The sequence below is a fragment of the Mytilus edulis genome, chromosome 1 (genome assembly GCF_963676685.1).
Source record: "Mytilus edulis chromosome 1, xbMytEdul2.2, whole genome shotgun sequence".
NCBI lineage: Eukaryota > Metazoa > Mollusca > Bivalvia > Mytilida > Mytilidae > Mytilus > Mytilus edulis.
This window is the reverse complement of record NC_092344.1, coordinates 115,681,346-115,701,005: the sequence shown is the minus strand read 5'-3', so window position 1 is coordinate 115,701,005 and position 19,660 is coordinate 115,681,346. Positions and strand designations below refer to the sequence as shown.

At 32.7% G+C, this 19,660-nt stretch overlaps 1 protein-coding gene across 3 annotated transcripts in view; it reads left to right on the top strand.

Annotated features, from left to right (window-relative positions):
- Window positions 1–19,660, top strand: part of LOC139501554 (structural maintenance of chromosomes protein 6-like) — a 58,629-nt gene that overhangs the window by 23,994 nt on the left and 14,975 nt on the right. For all 3 annotated transcript variants that reach the window (XM_071290682.1, XM_071290688.1, XM_071290675.1), the window contains exons 12-20: window positions 1,373–1,537; window positions 1,746–1,924; window positions 6,106–6,281; window positions 6,689–6,715; window positions 7,107–7,190; window positions 8,046–8,144; window positions 9,517–9,786; window positions 12,721–12,777; window positions 13,120–13,428. In XM_071290682.1, coding sequence (XP_071146783.1) covers window positions 1,373–1,537; window positions 1,746–1,924; window positions 6,106–6,281; window positions 6,689–6,715; window positions 7,107–7,190; window positions 8,046–8,144; window positions 9,517–9,786; window positions 12,721–12,777; window positions 13,120–13,428 — 1,366 coding nt within the window. The remainder of the gene's footprint in view (window positions 1–1,372; window positions 1,538–1,745; window positions 1,925–6,105; window positions 6,282–6,688; window positions 6,716–7,106; window positions 7,191–8,045; window positions 8,145–9,516; window positions 9,787–12,720; window positions 12,778–13,119; window positions 13,429–19,660) is intronic.

The following is a 19,660-nucleotide window of genomic DNA, read 5'->3' as shown; positions in this document are numbered from 1 at the left end:
AAAAGTGTAAATACGTTTATAGAGTACATAAGCAAGAAATAAGAGAAAAAAATCAATTTCACGGGCGAGGTGGTTTGTTTACGTACTGCTATCTTTGTTATTGATATTGTAGAGGGCGCTCTTGTCATTTTTAAACTAATAATTTTAACTCATCCATATTAATAAGTTATTTCTCCTCAATATAAAATTAATACTGATAAATATAAAGACTAAACCTTTCATTACCAATTTCTCGTTTTTTTTCAATGCATGTGTTGAAATAAACTGGTATCTGCTTGATTGGAACGATACGAACATAGTGAAAAAGACAACCGTAAACCAGCTTAGAAATTGTAAACTACAAAACTTAACGGTTATTGTTCTTTCTGTTTTGGTGTTTCATACTGACTAATATGATTTGTATCAGCTAAAGACCCTTCAAACATTAATATGACAGATATAAAAAAGACTGTTTTACAAAAGGATGAAACTGTTTTACTTTCAAAGTCGTATAATAATGATAACTTTTATGTACGGATTTCGACTCACAGGTTAGTTTCTTCTTTTACAAGTGCTTTTTAAACTTCCTGTTTAAACATACACAAGTTTCTAAATTGTTTATTAAGTGAATTAAACTTATTTTAACAATCATGAAGCATTCTAGAATCATTTACAAGCAGTTTCAGCTTCTGTTTGATGATGGAATACAGTTTTTCCAAGAAAATACCGCAAACGACCACACAGGATTTGAAATTACTGTAGTTTCATTAAATCTTTTCTAACAGTTACAAAAAGTTTTTATGCCCCACCTACGATAGTAGGGGGGCATTATGTTTTCTGGTCTGTGCCTCCGTTTGTCCGTTCGTTCGTCCCGCTTCAGGTTAAAGTTTTTGGTCGACGTAGTTTTTGATGAAGTTGAAGTCCAATCAACTTGAAACTTAGTACACATGTTCCCTATGATATGATCTTTCTAATTTTAATGTCAAATTAAAGTATTGACCCCAATTTCATGGTCCACTGAACAAAGAAAAAGATAGTGTGAAGCTCAGGTTAAAGTTTTTGGTCAAGGTAGTTTTTGATGAAGTTGAAGTCCAATCAACTTGAAACTTAGTACACATGTTAACTATAATATATGATCTTTCTAATTTTAATGCCAATTTTAAAGTATTGACCCAAATTTCACGGTCCAGTGAACATGTAAAATGATAGTGTGAGTGGGGCATCCGTGTACTATGGACACATTCTTGTTTTACCTAAAATTTCGTGGGGAGAAGGGGTGCGGACTATGTACCAGTGTGAACTATACAAGCCTTTCTACGGTAAAACATTTTATATTATTAATTATGGTATCTGTGAGTTATTATGCCTATAATAAGTTAATGATATGTTTCAGTGCCCAGCATGATTATGAATCTGAGAGGAGAGGTAGGGAAGAGAAAATAGAAAAGCTGATGGAACAAATCAAAGGATTGCAAGCTCAACAGCACACTACAGAACATCAGAATGAACAATTCAGAAGTGCTGTCACTAAATACAAAGCTGATATGTATGAAATCAAGTATGTATACTGGAGAACTGTGGATTCTTTTATTGAGGTGGCTACAAATTTAAGTTAATGGAGGAATAATTGTTAGATTATCACTCTTTAGTATTGTGAACCATTTTTAACAATTAGATACATTTTTTTTGTTTTTTTTCACTTTTTTGGCCTGTTTTATGTAACTGCATGTAATACACTTACAAAATTATACTTTTCCTTTTAACAGCCAAGAATTTCAAGCATTGAAATCCAATGAAGCTAGAAAATCCAAGACCTTACAAAGTCTACATGCAGCAAAAAATGATAAATACAAGAGATTTGGTGCCTATGTGCCAGCAGTACTGAAGAGTATAGATGAACACTGTAGGAAAGGAGCATTTCATCAGCGACCTAGAGGACCAATAGGTAATAAATAAGTAGTATAGACGAACATTGTAGGAAAGGATAAAATTGAGAATGGAAATGGGGAATGTGTCAAAGAGACAACAACCCGACCAAATAAAAAACAACAGCAGAGGGTCACCAACAGGTCTTCAATGTAGCGAGAAATTCCCGCACCCGGAGGCGTCCTTCAGCTGGCCCCTAAACAAATATATACTAGTCCAGTGATAATGAACGCCATACTAATTTCCAAAGCATTTCATTAGAGACCTAGAGGACCAATAGGTAATTCATAAAAAAACTTTTCATTTGTTAACAGGATCAGTGGGTTATTAATGAATTCCTTGGCCATAAATCAGCCACAAGTAAAACAATATGGTGATTCAGAAAACCAAGCTCATTATTATTGACAAATAGGACTCAGAAAGTAATTTTATTAATGTAGATGTTTTAAATTTTCACCTGACATCTAGATAAATATAAGATAGACAGAAAATTGAACAGCAAATAATATCAGCAACACAAACTTCGACAAATAGGTCAATATAGTTGAAACCATCCTTTAAATCACAAATTTACCCATTTTTAGCTCACCTGGCCTAAAAGGCCATGTGAGCTTTTCTTATCACTTGGCGTCCGTCGTCGTCGTCGTCTGTCGTCGTTAACAATTTTTCAAACATCTTCTCCTCTGAAACTACTGAATGGATTTGAATGAAACTTAGCATGATTGTTCCTTAGAGTATCCTGCACAAAGTGTGCGCTTCGATTTTTGATCCGTCAAAAAACATGGCCGCCGTTACCTAAAATAGAACATAGGGGTCAAATGCAGTTTTTGGCTTATATCTCGAAAACGAAAGCATTTAGAGCAAAACTGACATGGGGTAAAAATGTTCATTAGGTCAAGATCTATCAGCCCTGAAATTTTCAGATGAATCAAACAAACCATTGTTGGGTTGCTGCCACTTAATTGGTAATTTTAAGGAAATTTTGCAGTTTTTGGTCATTATCTTGAATATTATTATAGATAAAGATAAACTGTAAACAGCAAAAATGATCAGCAAAGTAAGATCTACAAATAAGTTAATATGACCAAAATTGTCAATTGACCCCTTAAGGGGTTATTGTCCTTTAATGGCAATTTTTCACAATTTGTTCATCATATTTGCTAACTTTAAAAAATCTTCTCCTCTGAAACTACTGAATGGATTTGAATGAAACTTAGCATGATTGTTCCTTAGAGTATCCTGCACAAAGTGTGCGCTTCGATTTTTGATCCGTCAAAAAACATGGCCGCCGTTACCTAAAATAGAACATAGGGGTCAAATGCAGTTTTTGGCTTATATCTTGAAAACGAAAGCATTTAGAGCAAATCTGACATGGGGTAAAAATGTTCATTAGGTCAAGATCTATCAGCCCTGAAATTTTCAGATGAATCAAACAAACCATTGTTGGGTTGCTGCCACTTAATTGGTAATTTTAAGGAAATTTTGCAGTTTTTGGTCATTATCTTGAATATTATTATAGATAAAGATAAACTGTAAACAGCAAAAATGATCAGCAAAGTAAGATCTACAAATAAGTTAATATGACCAAAATTGTCAATTGACCCCTTAAGGGGTTATTGTCCTTTAATGGCAATTTTTCACAATTTGTTCATCATATTTGCTAACTTTAAAAAATCTTCTCCTCTGAAACTACTGAATGGATTTGGATGAAACTTAGCATGATTGTTCTTTAGATTATCCTGCACAAAGTGTGTGCTTAGATTTTTGATCCGTCAAAAAACATGGCCACCGTTACTTAAAATAGAACATAGGGGTCAAATGCAGTTTTTGGCTTATATCTCAAAAACGAAAGCATTTAGAGCAAATCTGACATGGGGTAAAAATGTTCATTAGGTCAAGATCTATCAGCCCTGAAATTTTCAGATGAATCAAACAAACCATTGTTGGGTTGCTGCCACTTATTGGTAATTTTAAGGAAATTTTGCAGTTTTGGGTCATTATCTTGAATATTATTATAGATAAAGATAAACTGTAAACAGCAAAAATGATCAGCAAAGTAAGATCTACAAATAAGTCAATTTGACCAAAATTGTCAATTGACCTCTTAAGGAGTTATTGCCCTTTAAAAACTTTTTTCACAATTTGTTCATCATGTTGACTTACTTTAAGGTAGCACAATACAAAGATTTTATAACTCCAACTCCCAAGTTTTAAAATGCTGTAACTTTCTTAATAATGCTTGAAAATTTATAAAAGTGGTAGTTTTGGATAGCTAACAGATTACTCTTTCAAATAAATGCAATGTTAGTATTATGCAACAATTATGTAACCAATTATAATGTTAACTGTGTCTAAAATATTTTTCACCAAATTTCCACTTTCAAATGAAATTAGCTTCTGCATAGGTATCCCTAGAGGGTTGATTTTATAATATGTTGTTCCTATGGCCATTATCTACAAAAGGGTGTCTCAGATTTCAGATAGAATGTATAGAACAAATTTTACACCTAATTGAACATTATCTTCTTTTATGTGGTTAGGATGTTTACATTAATTAGAGATTTATGAGAGAATAGAACACCATAGAGACAATCTGAGACACCCTTTTGAAGCCCATGATATGTTGATTAAGATTCCGTTAAAATTTTCTGTATAGTTAAAGAGATGATAGAGCTAAATTCATTCAAGTGAACTTACCCAGATTTTGCCACTAATTACATAATAGTTGATTACATAATGATTGCATAATAAAAATATTGCATTCATTTAAAAGATTAATCTTTCATCTATCTATATATACCTCTTTTATTATTTTCAATGCATTCATAAGAAAGTTACAGCATTTCAAAGGTTAGTGATTGGAAGTAAAAAAATCTTTGTATTGTGCTACCTTAAAAAATCTTCTCCTTTGAAACTGCTGTATCAATTTCAGCCAAACTTAGGCTAAATGAGTTTCAGAGTTTCAGAGTATCTAGTATAAATTTTATATTTCATTTCCTTGTATGTCAAGAAACATAGCTCCTATGGCTAAAATAGAACATAGGAGAAATTGATTTTTTTTTTGGCTTTTGAAGAGAATAGGACGATTTCAAGAACATTTAAATAAATTGAAAAGCCAAAATAATCATTGATGAGAGATTAAACCAAAAAAATTCAGGTGAGCGATTCAGGCTCTTGAGAGCCTCTTGTTGTTGAATTGTATCAATTTCACTTTAAATGACAGGTGATTGATACAGGCACCTTTGAGCTCCTAGTTTCATTTGATATATATTTTCCATTTATTTAAATGTTCATAATAGACTTTATCCTTAAGAATCATTCTGTGCATCCTTGTCATTTGAGTCTGATTAATTTTTGTCTCGCTTGACGGAGTCAAAAAGAGAGACATAGGTATACTGTTTCCAGCGTCCGTGACGATGACAACGGTGTCGTCAACAATGTATTAGTTTGTGATTAGGTCTAGTTTATGGTGAACCACTAGTGGTAAGTCAAAGATATTTGGTATGCAGTTGTATTAGTATTGACACATTTCATTACCATGGAGATTATTTGGCCCCACCCCCTCAGTTATGGTCTTGAATTTGAAACTTTGCTTAGTTTTCATGTGATTAGGTCAGTTTATGAGGAACCACTAGGGGTAAGTTAATGATAATTGGTATGCAGTTGTATAAACATTGGCATATCTCAATTCCATTGAGATTATTTGGCCCTACCCCCTCAGTCATGGTCAATTGACTTTGAAATTTTTGCTTAGTTTTCATGTATTATAGTTTGTGATTAGGTCATTTTATGGGGAACCACTAGCGGTAAGTTAATGATAATTGGTATACAGTTGTATAAACATTTACGTATCTCATTTCAATGGAAAATATTTGGCCTTGGCCCCGCCCCCTCAGTCATGGTCTATTGACTGAAATTTTGCTCAAGTTTACATGTATTAGTTTGTGTTTGTTTAAAGGGAAGTACTTAAGATAAGTCAATGGTATTTGGTATGCAGTTGTATTACGATTGGCACATCTTATTTCCATGGAGATTGTTTAGCCATGTACATTCAGCCATGGTTCATTGATTTTGAATATTTGAAAACTTACATGTTAAAGTAATGCTATTTTAATTTAACATTTGCATTATTAAAATTACCAAAAAGCGAGACATATCTCTGTAATAACAGTTTATTGCATTCTTTAAAATTTATTACAGGAGCCTGCTTTCACCTTAAAGACCAAAAGTGGGCATTACCTGTTGAACGTTGCCTTGGCAACTTAATAAGTTCATTTTGTTGCAATGATCACCACGATCAGAAACTTTTAGACAGTATTTTGGACCGACATTGTGGTGACAGATCTCGTCCTTCTATTATAACAAGCAAATTTAAGGTATATTATCATAAGTGAATTTTTTTAACAATATGACCACTAATGTTGTCCTTGCTTTTAAAAAAAAATATTAGGGTAAGCATTCTTGTTACTGTACGAACTGAGAACAAATTTCAGAATAGAACATATCTGAAAAACTGGTGTTGATACTGCTCTATTTGAAAAGGAAGAACTATTTCGTTTATGTTGTTCTCATTGTGTGATAGGGAAAGATCACATCAGCTATGTATAGAATACCAGTGTCGATATTCTTTCTTAAAGCAAACAAATTAACACCTCTGCCTCATGTTATGACACTTTACTAAAACCTATTATTAGTGTAGAAAGAATATTTTCAAGTAATTTATTTTTTAGAGTAGAAGTTTTTAAATCCACAACTGATTTTAACTTATTAATTTTTATTTTAGGATAAAGTGTATGATACATCAAGACTGGTAAGTCTCTTTGATATTTACCTTCAACAACAAAATATATCTTATACTTATATAATCTAATGCTTATTGCTAGTCACTCGATATTTGAGGTAGCTGGGGTTTCTAAATGTTCAATGATAGATTTTTCTTAAACTTCTGTGAAAGACTTGACTTCTTGGTCTATGTACTTTCAAATTTTGATATAAAATCCTGTGGTAACATACCTTATTTTGTATGGATTATACAGGTGGAAATTTATATTTTTCCTTATTGAGTATTATTGAGAAAACAAAATTATAAAACTGATGAACTTAATTGTATATCTCATTTGTAATGAATTTACCTGTATATCTTATTTACTTTACATGGAGTACAATGATGAATTTACCTGTATATCTCATTTACTTTACAGAGAGTACAGAGTGATGAATTCCCTGCTGTAATAGATGTTTTAGAAGTAGAAGATCCAGTTATTGCTAATTGTCTTATTGATCAGGTAATATTAGGTCCGAGACCACAATTGCCGTCCCTTGATTTTCGTTGTTCACGAATATAGTCCTTAGTGTTGACAGTGGGTTACTTGCCATTCATTATACCCCTTCCAAATTTATTTCTCCATGGTTAATACCTCAATTTGCAAGTAGGGGGGTGAAGTTACACTGTAAAAAAGTTTGGGTCGAGAATTTTAAAGGAAAGTAAAAAATTAGCACTTCGGAAGCTGTCAAAAGATTTCAAGACGCCCGAAACATAAAATTGTCCATATTTTGAGTTAGAGCCGATGAAGTTTTCTATAATTTTGATATAATTTGTCCTAAAAGTAGTACAACACACTGTAAAATTTTCATTGAGAAAGCGCAGGTGGGATTTTTTTAATTTTCATTTATGTTCTAAAAGAAATGCACTACGAAATAATTGTGGTCTCGGACCATACATGTTAAAGTGCATAGAATGTTTAACCTATAATAGGAATGCATGTTTGATTTGTCAAAGATATATTTTTATGTCCCCGCTGTAGCAGAGAGGGCATTAAGTTTTACCCTTGTGGATCTGTACGTCCCAAAGTTGGTTTCCGTTCTCCAACTTTAGTTTACCTTAACCAAATGTTCTGAAACTTATACACAACGCTTATTACCACAAAACACAGATCAAGTTTGAAATTGGGTGGTATCACTTTTACTATTCTTAAGTTATTTTTAAAAGAAATGTATATGATCTGAAGAACTATTAGACTAGAAAATTGTTTGTATTTTTTTTTAAATTATGTGAAAAGATTGATCATTTGTTGAACTATGTCATGACAGTTGTATCATAAATAGACATTTAAATACTGAGTGTTTGTTATATATTTCAGAGAAGCATAGAGCTTATTCTGTTGATTGCTGATAGAAAAAGAGCCACTCAAGTTATGGATCCTGAATTAAGACCAGGTCCTCCCAAAAATTGTAGAGAGGTATAGTTTGTGTATTTAATCATAAAAAAAGCAGTTTGAAGGGAGTCTTCATTTCGTAGTATACTTTTCTTCAACAAAATTAAAATCAAAGGTAAAAAGAAAGACTGAGCAATTTAAAAATATTAATTCTATTTATTAAAAAACTTGATTGTAATCTGTATGAAGTTTACGGTGAATGATGATTGTTGCTTTAAATGTGTAAATTTTGTCTGAACTGGCATTGTTTCTTGTTATTTTTAGTTATATAAATTAAAACATGAAATATTCATTACACGGCACACATTCATTTGTTTACCAGATTGTTTACCCCTGCTTTGAAAAATTGGGGGTATACTATTTAACCTCTGTCTGTCCATCTGTTAGTCTGTCAGTCCTTGCCATGAATATTTTTTGATGCATCTTTCTCAGGAACACCATTACAAGGATCCTGAATTTTGTTTCAGGGTTTATATGAGTCAGCTATACCGTGTGATGGGTTTCTAATTTCATCACTTAACAACTTCCTTGTTTACCTTAAACTTTTAGCAGGGTAGGGTTATAATTTAGTGAGCAGATTCACTTGTTATTTCTGTTTTATCCATTGTAGGTGTTCTATTTGAGTGGTGATCAGTTATACTGTTTATTCATTGTAGGCGTTCACTTCGAGTGGTGATCAGTTATACTGTTTTTTCTATTGTAGGCATTCACCTTGAGTGGTGATCAGTTATACTGTTTTATCCATTGTAGGTGTTCACTTTAAGTGGTGATTAGTTATACTGTTTATCCATTGTAGGCCTTCATTTTGAGTGGTGATCAGTTATACTGTTTATCCATTGTAGGCATTCACTTTAAGTGGTGATCACTTATACTGTTTTATCCATTGTAGGCAATAACTTTGAGTGGTGATCAGTTATACTGTTTATCCATTGTAGGTGTTCACTTTAAGTGGTGATCAGTTATACTGTTTATCCATTGTAGGCGTTCACTTTTAGTGGTGATCAGTTATACTGTTTATCCATTGTAGGCATTCACTTTAAGTGGTGATCAGTTATACTGTTTATCCATTGTAGGCATTCACTTTTAAGTGGTGATCAGTTATACTGTTTATCCATTGTAGGCGTTCACTTTAAGTGGTGATCAGTTATACTGTTTATCCATTGTAGGCGTTCACTTTGAGTGGTGATCAGTTATACTGTTTATCCATTGTAGGCATTCACTTTAAGTGGTGATCAGTTATACTGTTTATCCATTGTAGGCATTCACTTTGAGTGGTGATCAGTTATACTGTTTATCCGAAGTAGGCGTTCACTTAGAGTGGTGATCAGTTATACTGTTTATCTATTGTAGGCATTCACTTTAAGTGGTGATCAGTTATACTGTTTATCAATTGTAGGCATTCACTTTAAGTGGTGATCAGTTATACTGTTTTCCTTCACTTCGTCATTACTCCTGTAACTACGATAGAGCTAAATTCCTGACGGCCAATGTGGAAGAAGATATTCTGAAAATGGAAGAAGAATTGCATGGAATTAGATCTGATTTAGAAAAGAATAGACAAAAGCAAAGAAATCTGAATACAGAAATTAGCAGAAATGAGAATGAAGGGAAGAAAACAGATACTCAGTTGATGAAAATTCATCAGAAGATAAGGAAGTTCAATACAGTAAGTAATCTGGTTTCACTAATATTACAGGAGAAGAAGGGGTTTATGTCAATGAGACAGCAACCATACAATTTTTAGCTCACCTGGCCCTTTAGTGAGCTTTTCTCATCACTTGGCGTCCATCGTCGTCCTGCGTCGTTAACTTTTACAAAAATCTTCTCTGAAACTACTGGGCCAAATTTAACCATACTTGGCCACAATCATCATTGGAGTATCTAGATTAAAATTGTGTCCGGCGACCAAATCTGAAATGGGGTTAAATTGTTTATCAAGTCAAGATCTATCTGCCCTGAAATTTTCAGATGAATTGGACAACTGGTTGTTGGATTGCTGCCCCCCCAATTGGTAATATTTAAGGAAATTTTGCCGTTTTTGGTTATTATCTTGAATACTATTATAGATAGAGATAAACTGTAACAAGCAATAATGTTCAGCAAAGTAAGATCTTCAAATAAGTCAACATGACCAAAATGGTCAGTTGACCCCTTAAGGAGTTATTGCCCTTTATAGTAATTTTTTACCAATTTTCAATTTTTTGTAAATTTTTATAATCTTTTACAAAAATCTTCTCCTGAAACTACTGGGCCAAATTTAACCAAACTGAGCCACAATCATCATTAGGGTATGTAGTTTTAAAAATGTGTGCTGTGACCCAGCCAAACAACCAAGATGGCCGCCATGGCTAAACATTGAACATAGGGGGTAAAATGTAGATTTTGGCTTATAACTCTGAAACCAAAGCATTAAGGGCAATTCTTACAGGAGTTAAATTATTTATCAAGTCAATATCTATCTGCCCTGAAATTTTCAGATGAATTGGACAACTGGTTGTTGGGTTGCTGCCCCCAAATTGGTAATTTTTAAGGAAATTTTGCCGTTTTTGGTTATTATCTTGAATGCTATTATAGATACAGATAAACTGTAAACAGAAATAATGTTCAGCAAAGTTAGATCTACAAATAAGTCAAACATGACCAAAATGGTCAGTTGACCCCTTAAAGAGTTATTGCCCTAAAGCCTTTATAATTAAATTTAAACAATTTTCATTAATTTGATAAATTTTGGAAAGTTTTTACAAAATATTTTCCTCTGTAACGAATGGGCCAAGTTCATTACAGATAGAGAAAATTGTAAGTAGCAAGAATGTTCAGTAAAGTAAGATCTATAAACACATCACCATCACCAAAACATAATTTTGTCATGAATCCATCAGTGTCCTTTGTTTATTATGCACATAGACCAAGGTGAGCGACACAGGCTCTTAAGAGCCTTTAGTTTTTTTATATGACCCTCTTCTTTCACTTTGTAATCAAAGCCAACTGGCTTCTTATTTCTTTAAAACATGTGGTGCATGTTTTTGATGTCATAATACAAATTATAACTTCAACTGAATGTTAAATCATGCTGACGATCACTATAGACATTTTCATTGGTGTTGCATGCTTGGAAATCTAATAAAAATATTTGAGAGTAAGGTTTACCTGTTTCAATTTATTTAAACCATGAAAATGTTTGTTTGCTAGAATGTATGTGGTTCTAAAATCAAAATGGCAGCTTTGAATGTGGTTATAGGTTCTCTTCAAAGATAAAAGTTGTGAATATTACCTGAGAACAAGGATCCGGAAATTTTTTCACCTAATTTCGGTCATTTTCATACAACTTAAAAGTTAATACCCCTTTTCAAAAGATGATTGCCAAAATCACATTACTGCATGAGACTCATTATGAGTATGCTCATACTCGATCGTCATGTTCGTAGCATCAACAAACTTGTTTCACAGTTGCATCGCATTTACTTCATGATTTGTCCTACCATTTTCCAAAAATCGATCAAGGGCAATTAAGGGAAGGCAGCAGTCTAAAAATAATTGATTTTAATGACTCAAAACGATAATATTCCCAGTTATCGCTTACGTTTCTTTCGATTCTGAAGTCAAAATTCAAACCGGATGTACTGCGACAATACTAAAACGAACAATTCCGGACTCATTTCCGGGATTAGTTTTGTTTATCCAAATCACAGGAAATCATCGGCTTTTTAATATTTTATCTTTAATAGTGTAAGAATATTAATTAAAGTAGTTGCACTGGCTTTATTTAGGATGAAATTATTTAAAATTTACGATTTATTGTCTAAATCTGTGGAAGAGAATTTCAAGCATGCGTATTACATAGTAAACAAAACACGTGTGTTAGAAGTAAAATAATATTTTTTTCTACAAAATTAAACCAAGTTTAATCATTAAATCATAATTGACAATTGTCTGACTTGTTGAGTAATTAAATATTGAAGCCAGTTGGTATGGAATTTTTATTTCTTTATAATAATAGTTTGGAGCTTGTGATTAATTGCCAGGTGTGAATTACAATGAATTAAATACACAGGTAAAGAGATTAGCAATCATTAGCCAATAGCTCCCCGAGGCATTAATATAGTTATTAGGAGGGCCCTCAGGATTATAACACTTTATTGGAGTGGCAGTTTAATTACAGGAAATCGATAACTAAACAAAAATATGTTCAAAATGGCGATTTTGAAAGTCGATCTCAACGAAATGACCGAAATTATTAATGTAGAAAAATAAAATTTGACCTAAATCCCAATTAAAAGTTTAGGACATTATAGTTTCAGTTTAGGACATGACTGGCAAATATGACCGTTTCCGGACCCTTGCCTGAGAAGACATTAAGTGTTACTCTAGTCAGTCCGTTTGTCTTCCTACGTCCCAAAATTGGTTTCAGTTCTCTAACTTTAATTTGCCTTAACCAAATGCTACGAAACTTTTACACAAAGAATATTACGACAATAACAGATCTTGTTTGAATTTGGGTGGTGTCAATTTTTCCGTTCTTGAGTTATGAACCTTTATATAGTTATATTTATTATTTACTTATGATACTTTTCCTGGAATGGTGTGTTATTTTTATTTACAGGATGTGGAAGATTTAAAGAGTATAGAAGATCCAGCACCAGTTGATGTCACCACATTGGTAAGTGTTTATGTAACAAAATGTGGTAGGAATATTGAAATAAAAAACTTTGCATGTAGTAGCAACTAAAAGTAAACATTCGAAAACACATTTTCACATTGCAAGTGTTTATTAAAACCTATTCTGAAGTCTTTTCATGTAATCAGCTTATACAGGCAGTACCTATTATTACGGTAAATTGCTTTCTCTTATAACCATTCGATAAAGCTACAAATATAAATCTTTTATGATTAAGTGAAAATGTTCGCATTTCAAACCAACTGTAACAGGACTTGAGTATAGAATAATCTGAAATGATGATGTAGAGTTTACAAGCCATAAAACTATTTCTGACATTTTTAGGAGGAGGAAGTTGAAAATTTAAAAGAATCAATTCAAGCACATGAAGATCAAAAATCAGAGAAACAGGGAAGATACGAGGATGCTCAAATTGAAGTAGATGAGGCTGATTCAAATTTTAAAGTTATTGAGAAAGAAATGAGAAGTAAAGCTGAAGGAGGTGAACCTCTTAGAGACGATCTAGGAAAAGTACAGGCGGAAATAGAACAGGCCAAAAGTCATAAAAAACATTATGAAATGAAATTCAAGGAGCAAGAAAAGAAGATTGCTGATTTGAAAAAGAAAATAGATACTTATAAGGCAGAAATACAGGTATAATATAGTTATGGCTATTTATATAAGTAAATATATCTATTTCTATATCTGCCCATTCTTACTGATATTTAAATATGTAGAGTCTGATTTGTTTTGCTGTCTGGATCATTTCTTGTTTGTGACATTCGCAGAAGAAAGATTTTTGGAACATGATGGATTTCAAATTGATAATTGAAATCTGAGAAATATTCTTAAAGGGAAATAACCTGCAAAAGATTATTTTGTTTGTTCAATAATTGATGAATGTGAAATATTTAATTAATATTTCTGTTTTAGCAGACAGTTTGGGTCAATTTTGTCAAAATAAGCTAAATTTCATTACTGGTTAATTTTTCACTTTTAAAAGTGAATAATTTTATCTCATTGAAGCTCTATTCAATATTCATATGACCTTTAATTGAACCACTTAGCTTGAGATATGTTACGCATGTATTCACCTATTAAAAGGAGAAGAATGTCAGCTTTGATACTGAAACAAGAATGAACCACTAAATTGACTGATTCGATTCATAAAAAAAAATCTTATACGATGATAAACATACTTTTATATGATATCAAACAGACCTAGACAAAATCTAATTGCATGTGGTTGCTATCATTTGTATATATATTTATGTTTATATTGGTTTATATGACCCCAGCAGTCTTCGAAAGTCATCTCGATGGTTAATTTGATGATGTCTATACAAAAATTACTCACAAAATGCTGATACATATTTTGATACCATAGATAAACTGTTTATTGCTACTTTCTGAGTCAACAACATGTTCGCTTAGCCGTGGTCTTCCCCATGTATGAAAACTATTATCAGTCGAGTTGCTTGAGATGGAAAATTATCACATAGGAAGCAATATACAAGAAAATAGCTATAACTTGTAATATTATTAATTCGTATATTTTAACAAATTTGATTCGTTTAGGGATAGTCACATGTTAAACTATATTTTCGAAGGTAGAGAGAAAACGGCGGATAGCAAAAAGCATATTGACCGGCAAAAAGCATATTGCACGGTTATTTTTAGAATATCTAAAAACCGATATACTTTGTGACGTTATGTAATGAATTTCAGGATATTGTTTAGCATTTTTGAAACAAATGATATCTGTGATCGATTATTTGACGAAAAAAAATCATCAAGTACATAAGATGTCCAAAAAAAAAAGTAAATGAAATAACAACTATTATTCTATATTGGAATTATTTTAGTAGGTTTCTCTATATGAATTGGATTTTAGGCCACTTTTTTTTATTAGTTGGTTTACGGATCCGCCGACCCTGTATTTCACGATATTGAAATAAAAATAAAAACGATTTTGAAGATTTTTTTTAATTCCGCCGACCCTTTTCTGTTTGAAGAAGTACAAATAAAAATAAAAACATAATCAAAAAAAGATCGGTCTTTCTTCTTCCAGTCGGAATACCCTCGGAGTGGATTCGAAAATCCCGTGCGGTTCCCTGTTCAGTCAACGTTTCATCATGATCTAATGTGGTGAAAAGGAACCAGTTGAAAGGCGGTTCCCTGTTCAGTCAACGTTTCATCATGATCTAATGTGGTGAAAAGGAACCAGTTGAAAGGCGGTTCCCTGTTCAGTCAACGTTTCATCATGATCTAATGTGGTGAAAAGGAACCAGTTGAAAGGCGGTTCCCTGTTCAGTCAACGTTTCATCATGATCTAATGCGTTGAAAAGGAACCAGTTGAAAATGGAGGACCAGATACGATTTTACAATACGTACTTGTAAAGACTAAAGACTACGTACTTAGATTTACCCATTAATTGTTGGAGATTTTCGGTGTAAATCTGGCGGTTGAACAAATTGAACATCGCAGTCATGAATAATAAAAATGAAAATTATTTTTGAGATCGTTTGGGTATTTTGGTTTAAAAGGTCGGACCATCGCTAGTTTGAACCCACAGGCACTTGTTTCTAGAAGTTCTATTTATATGGATAGTCGACCTTCCTATGGATAGAAACAAGTGCCCGTGTTTGAATCCCTGTTTCAGACAGTCAGTGAGGTTGACGGCGGGTCAACTTTGGTTCAAGTGTTGATCAGAAAGTCTGAGATCCGTTGAAAGGGGCTGTTTTAGTTCCATTACAGGTACTAGTCCAAATAATTATGACGTCTGGCAAGGCTTCCTGGCATCCCAGATTTGTTTTTGGAAAATGACGCAGTCATTGTTCCATAACTGCCGACCTGATTTCTCTGCCTACCGCGCTTGGTTTCGTATTTACTAATTTCAATACAAACTGGAATGTGCTTGTGTTATCATTATGCATGAGCATTGTGTAGTAATCAGCCAGGAACCAGTTTACAAACTAACTGGTTTCTGTTTGTATTCCACTACAGTCGAACAAAGTGTTGTAGTTTGACAGGAACCAGTCCAGAATTTTGTAAACTACAAAACGTAATCGGTTATTATCATTCCGTTTTGGTGTTTCATACCGACTTATATGGTTTGAATAAGCTTAAGACCCTTCAAACATTAATGTGATAGGTATATTAAAGACTGTTTTACAAAAGGATGAAACTGTTTTGCTTTAAAAGTCGTACTATAAGGATATATGTTATGTACGGATTTCCACTCTCACCGGTTAATTTCTTCTTTTACACGTGCTTTTGAAACTTCCTGTTTAAACATCGCAAGTTTTAAAATTGTTTTTTGAGTGAATTAAACTTATTTTAACAATCACGAAGCGTTCGGGAATCATTTCAAGCAGTTTCTTCTTCTCTTTGATGATGGAAAATAGGTTTTCTCAAGAAAATACCGCAAACGATCGCAGAGGAATTGAAACGTACAAGTCAAGTCGGCACCTGGTTAAATTGGCATCTAGTCAAATCGGCACCTATTTGACGTCAATTCGGCTTCCAATAATATTTATTATAATATTTTCTATTCAATTAATTAATAACTGTTACCAAGTACATAGTGAATATTAGGTAAACAACGAAACCAAAGTGAATATGTTGTTGTGTATAAAAGTAAACAACGAAGCTATTGTTTTAACCAAGAGACAATTATTAAAATTAAATGGAAAACTATGAGTCCCTTTCAATAAATCAAACTTTCATGCCAAATAATTAGCAAATTTAAGGTGGGTTTTTTTTTTCAGTAATGTTTAAACAGCATTAAACAAACAATCCTGTAAAAGACTCAACTGGTTAAATAATGCATAAAAATATCCAATATCTCATGTATTAGTCCAAATAATAATGACGTCTGACAAGGCTATTTTATTTTTTTCTGGGACGCCTTCCTAAGTCGTGTGAGGAAGGCTTCCTAAGAAGGCGTCCCAGAAAAAAATTAACATAGCCTTGTGCATGTTGTGGTCATAGGAAGGTGTCCCAGAATAAAATTTAAAAAGCCTTGCCAGACGTAATAATTATTTGGACTACTCATATATATCATTAAAAATACACCAAAAAATTCATGTAGTTGAGAAAAATAAATACATACAAAATGTACATGAACATCCAAAAAAGTGAAAGTTAGTATTAACTCTTTTTGCTTTAAAAATTTACAACTGCATTTAAGTATTGAATGCTTTTTTTTTGTAAATTCATTGAGGTGTAAAAGCGTTGACCGAAGAACTTTTTGTATGAAGCGCGTAAGCGTAAGCGCTTCATTCTAAAAATGTGCACACGGTCAACGCTTTTGCAACCCTATGAGGTTACAAAAAGAAACATTCAATACTTATAATTACTTTTTTTAGCTAGGATCATGAAAACACGAATTTTATAACTTTTTTATTCAATTCATCTGTGCACTTTATTGTGGGACCACGTATTATCATGAATGAAGTTTTATTGAGTGATGCAATTGCTTGAGGAATAACATGTGATGTGCAGTTAGCCAATCAGAATAAAGTAATATAATGAAACATATATCAAATGTAATTATAACAAAATACATTACGTTGTAAGAGTTATCTCCCCAAACACTGTTTTTCTTGTGGCCACCTCTCCTTCGTAACCGTAAAAGATTTTATTTTACCAAATTGCTCGTTACATATTTAGGATAAGAATATTCGTTTGAACCATAGCTCTATGGGGACTCCATATGAGAGTTATTCCCCCTTTTTCATTTGATTCAAGCGATATGCATTTTCAACTGGTAAACCATAACTGATAGAGACATAGAGTCTTCATGAGGTCATTGGTACTAAAAATGAAAATGAGGTCAATGTCAAAGGTCAAGGTCATATTATGAATTTTGATTTTGGCTTATTTTCACTTCTTTTCAAATACTGTATGACATTTTGACAAATAATTTTTCATAAATTATTAGTTGCGACATGTCCTTACTTGTATATTTTGGTTGAAAGGCTGCGCATACAATAAAAGGGAGTTTTTGTCCATCTTACATTTAAAATTACGCGTCAAGTGGTAGTACTCATTAACCAAACATATTAAAGACCTAGGATATTTTGATTCAAGGTCCATGGTTTGTGACCTTGAAATTGAGGTCAAGGTCATAGGTTAATAGGACGTCATAAAGCCATAGGAACTAACATTTTAAACTGATTTTTCATATTTCAATATAAAAATAGATCTTTTCTAGTGGAAAGACTTCAATTGTTCTCTGAACAATTTGTTTTTAATTTACTTCATATTTTGTGGGAGAAGGGGGTTCAGACTATGTGGTATCAGGTCTGTTTGCGCCCAATACACTTTCGCACCTCGCACGTTCACACCCAAGGTCCGTTCGCACTCTACTCATTCGCGCCCAATTTTAATTCAAATTCAAGTTGAATAATTGGAAAATCATGATTGTTGTTTTAAATTGCTTTGGTGTAAATACTGAATGTATTTATAGCTTGGTATGAGTAAAACATTGAAGATTTTAAAGGAAAAACACAAAAGATAATTGTTTTTAAGCCCTTTGATCTGAAACAACGAAACAATAAAATATAGGAACCAAAATATAGCAATCCACTTTTATAACCAAAACATGATAAAATTTATTCAACACACAGAAAAAAAAATAGTCAGAATCTCACTTCATTATGAAAGAGGTCAATGAAACAAAGTATAGCAATACACTAACCAAAACATGATTAAGAGTTATTCAACGCTAAATAAAACGTTGACAAAATACCACTTTATTTAGAAAGGATTATTATTATCTTTAACAATACGCTATCCAAAACATGATTAAGATTTATTCAACACAAAAAAAAAATGCTGTCTCACTTTATTTTGAGACAATGACAACAATTATACTTATAAGAAAACACTTGCTTACAGAGTTATTAAACACAAAACCAATTAAGATTAGTTGCGAACATGTAGGGTGTGAAAGTGAAAGGGGGCGAACATGAGTTTGCGCAAACGTGAATGGGCGCGAACGGACCCGGATTCAGCCTATGTACCAGTGAGAAATATAGAAGCCTTTCTACGGTATTTATTTGTACAATTCAGGTAGTCTTGACCTATTCATTTGTCTTTAAAAAAAAAACCCAGCCAGTTGGCACCTTCACTTCACACACACACATATACGAATATCAATTATATGCTTACGAGACATGTTGCATTGTTAAACTAATTACGGTATGTGAAAATCAAGACTTGCATAAAAACTATCCCAATATTAGAGACAGTGGCGTCATTTTTCTTCAGAGCTTTTAGCTCTTTGATTAAATAGCCTTGCCAGACGTCACTAAAGGGAAGGATCTTTTAACTTGCTGCCAGGGATGGGTGCCATTAATTGGCCTTATTATATAAATACCTTCCCACGGTACCCATTAAGATTTAATGGAACAGAGATGGGGTATGGTGAACAATATCCCAACACAAAATCAGAACATGTATTACTGTCATAGAATGCAGGACAATTAAAATCACTTCAACATTTATAAAAAGGGACAATCACAGGACACTTCGAGATATAAGCTAATACTTATAGCAGTGTAAAATAGCATAAAAAGCCTAAAAAGGACATATTTTCATGTACCACATAGGAAGGCATATGACCTGCAGAGCGCATATGGTATTTCCTCAATAAAATTGTATTGTGTTATGAGGAATTTTGTCACTCCCTGATCTAAATTTGATAAATAAATACACAGAACAAAGAGAAATGCAATTGGAAAAGACACTTCCCTTTCATCAGGGACATTTAATACATGTATATATATCTTCTTTCATCAATCTACATTGACATTTGACTCCTTGTAACACATTTAATTTAAAATAAAACAGCAAGAATTATTACCAAATTATGAAACG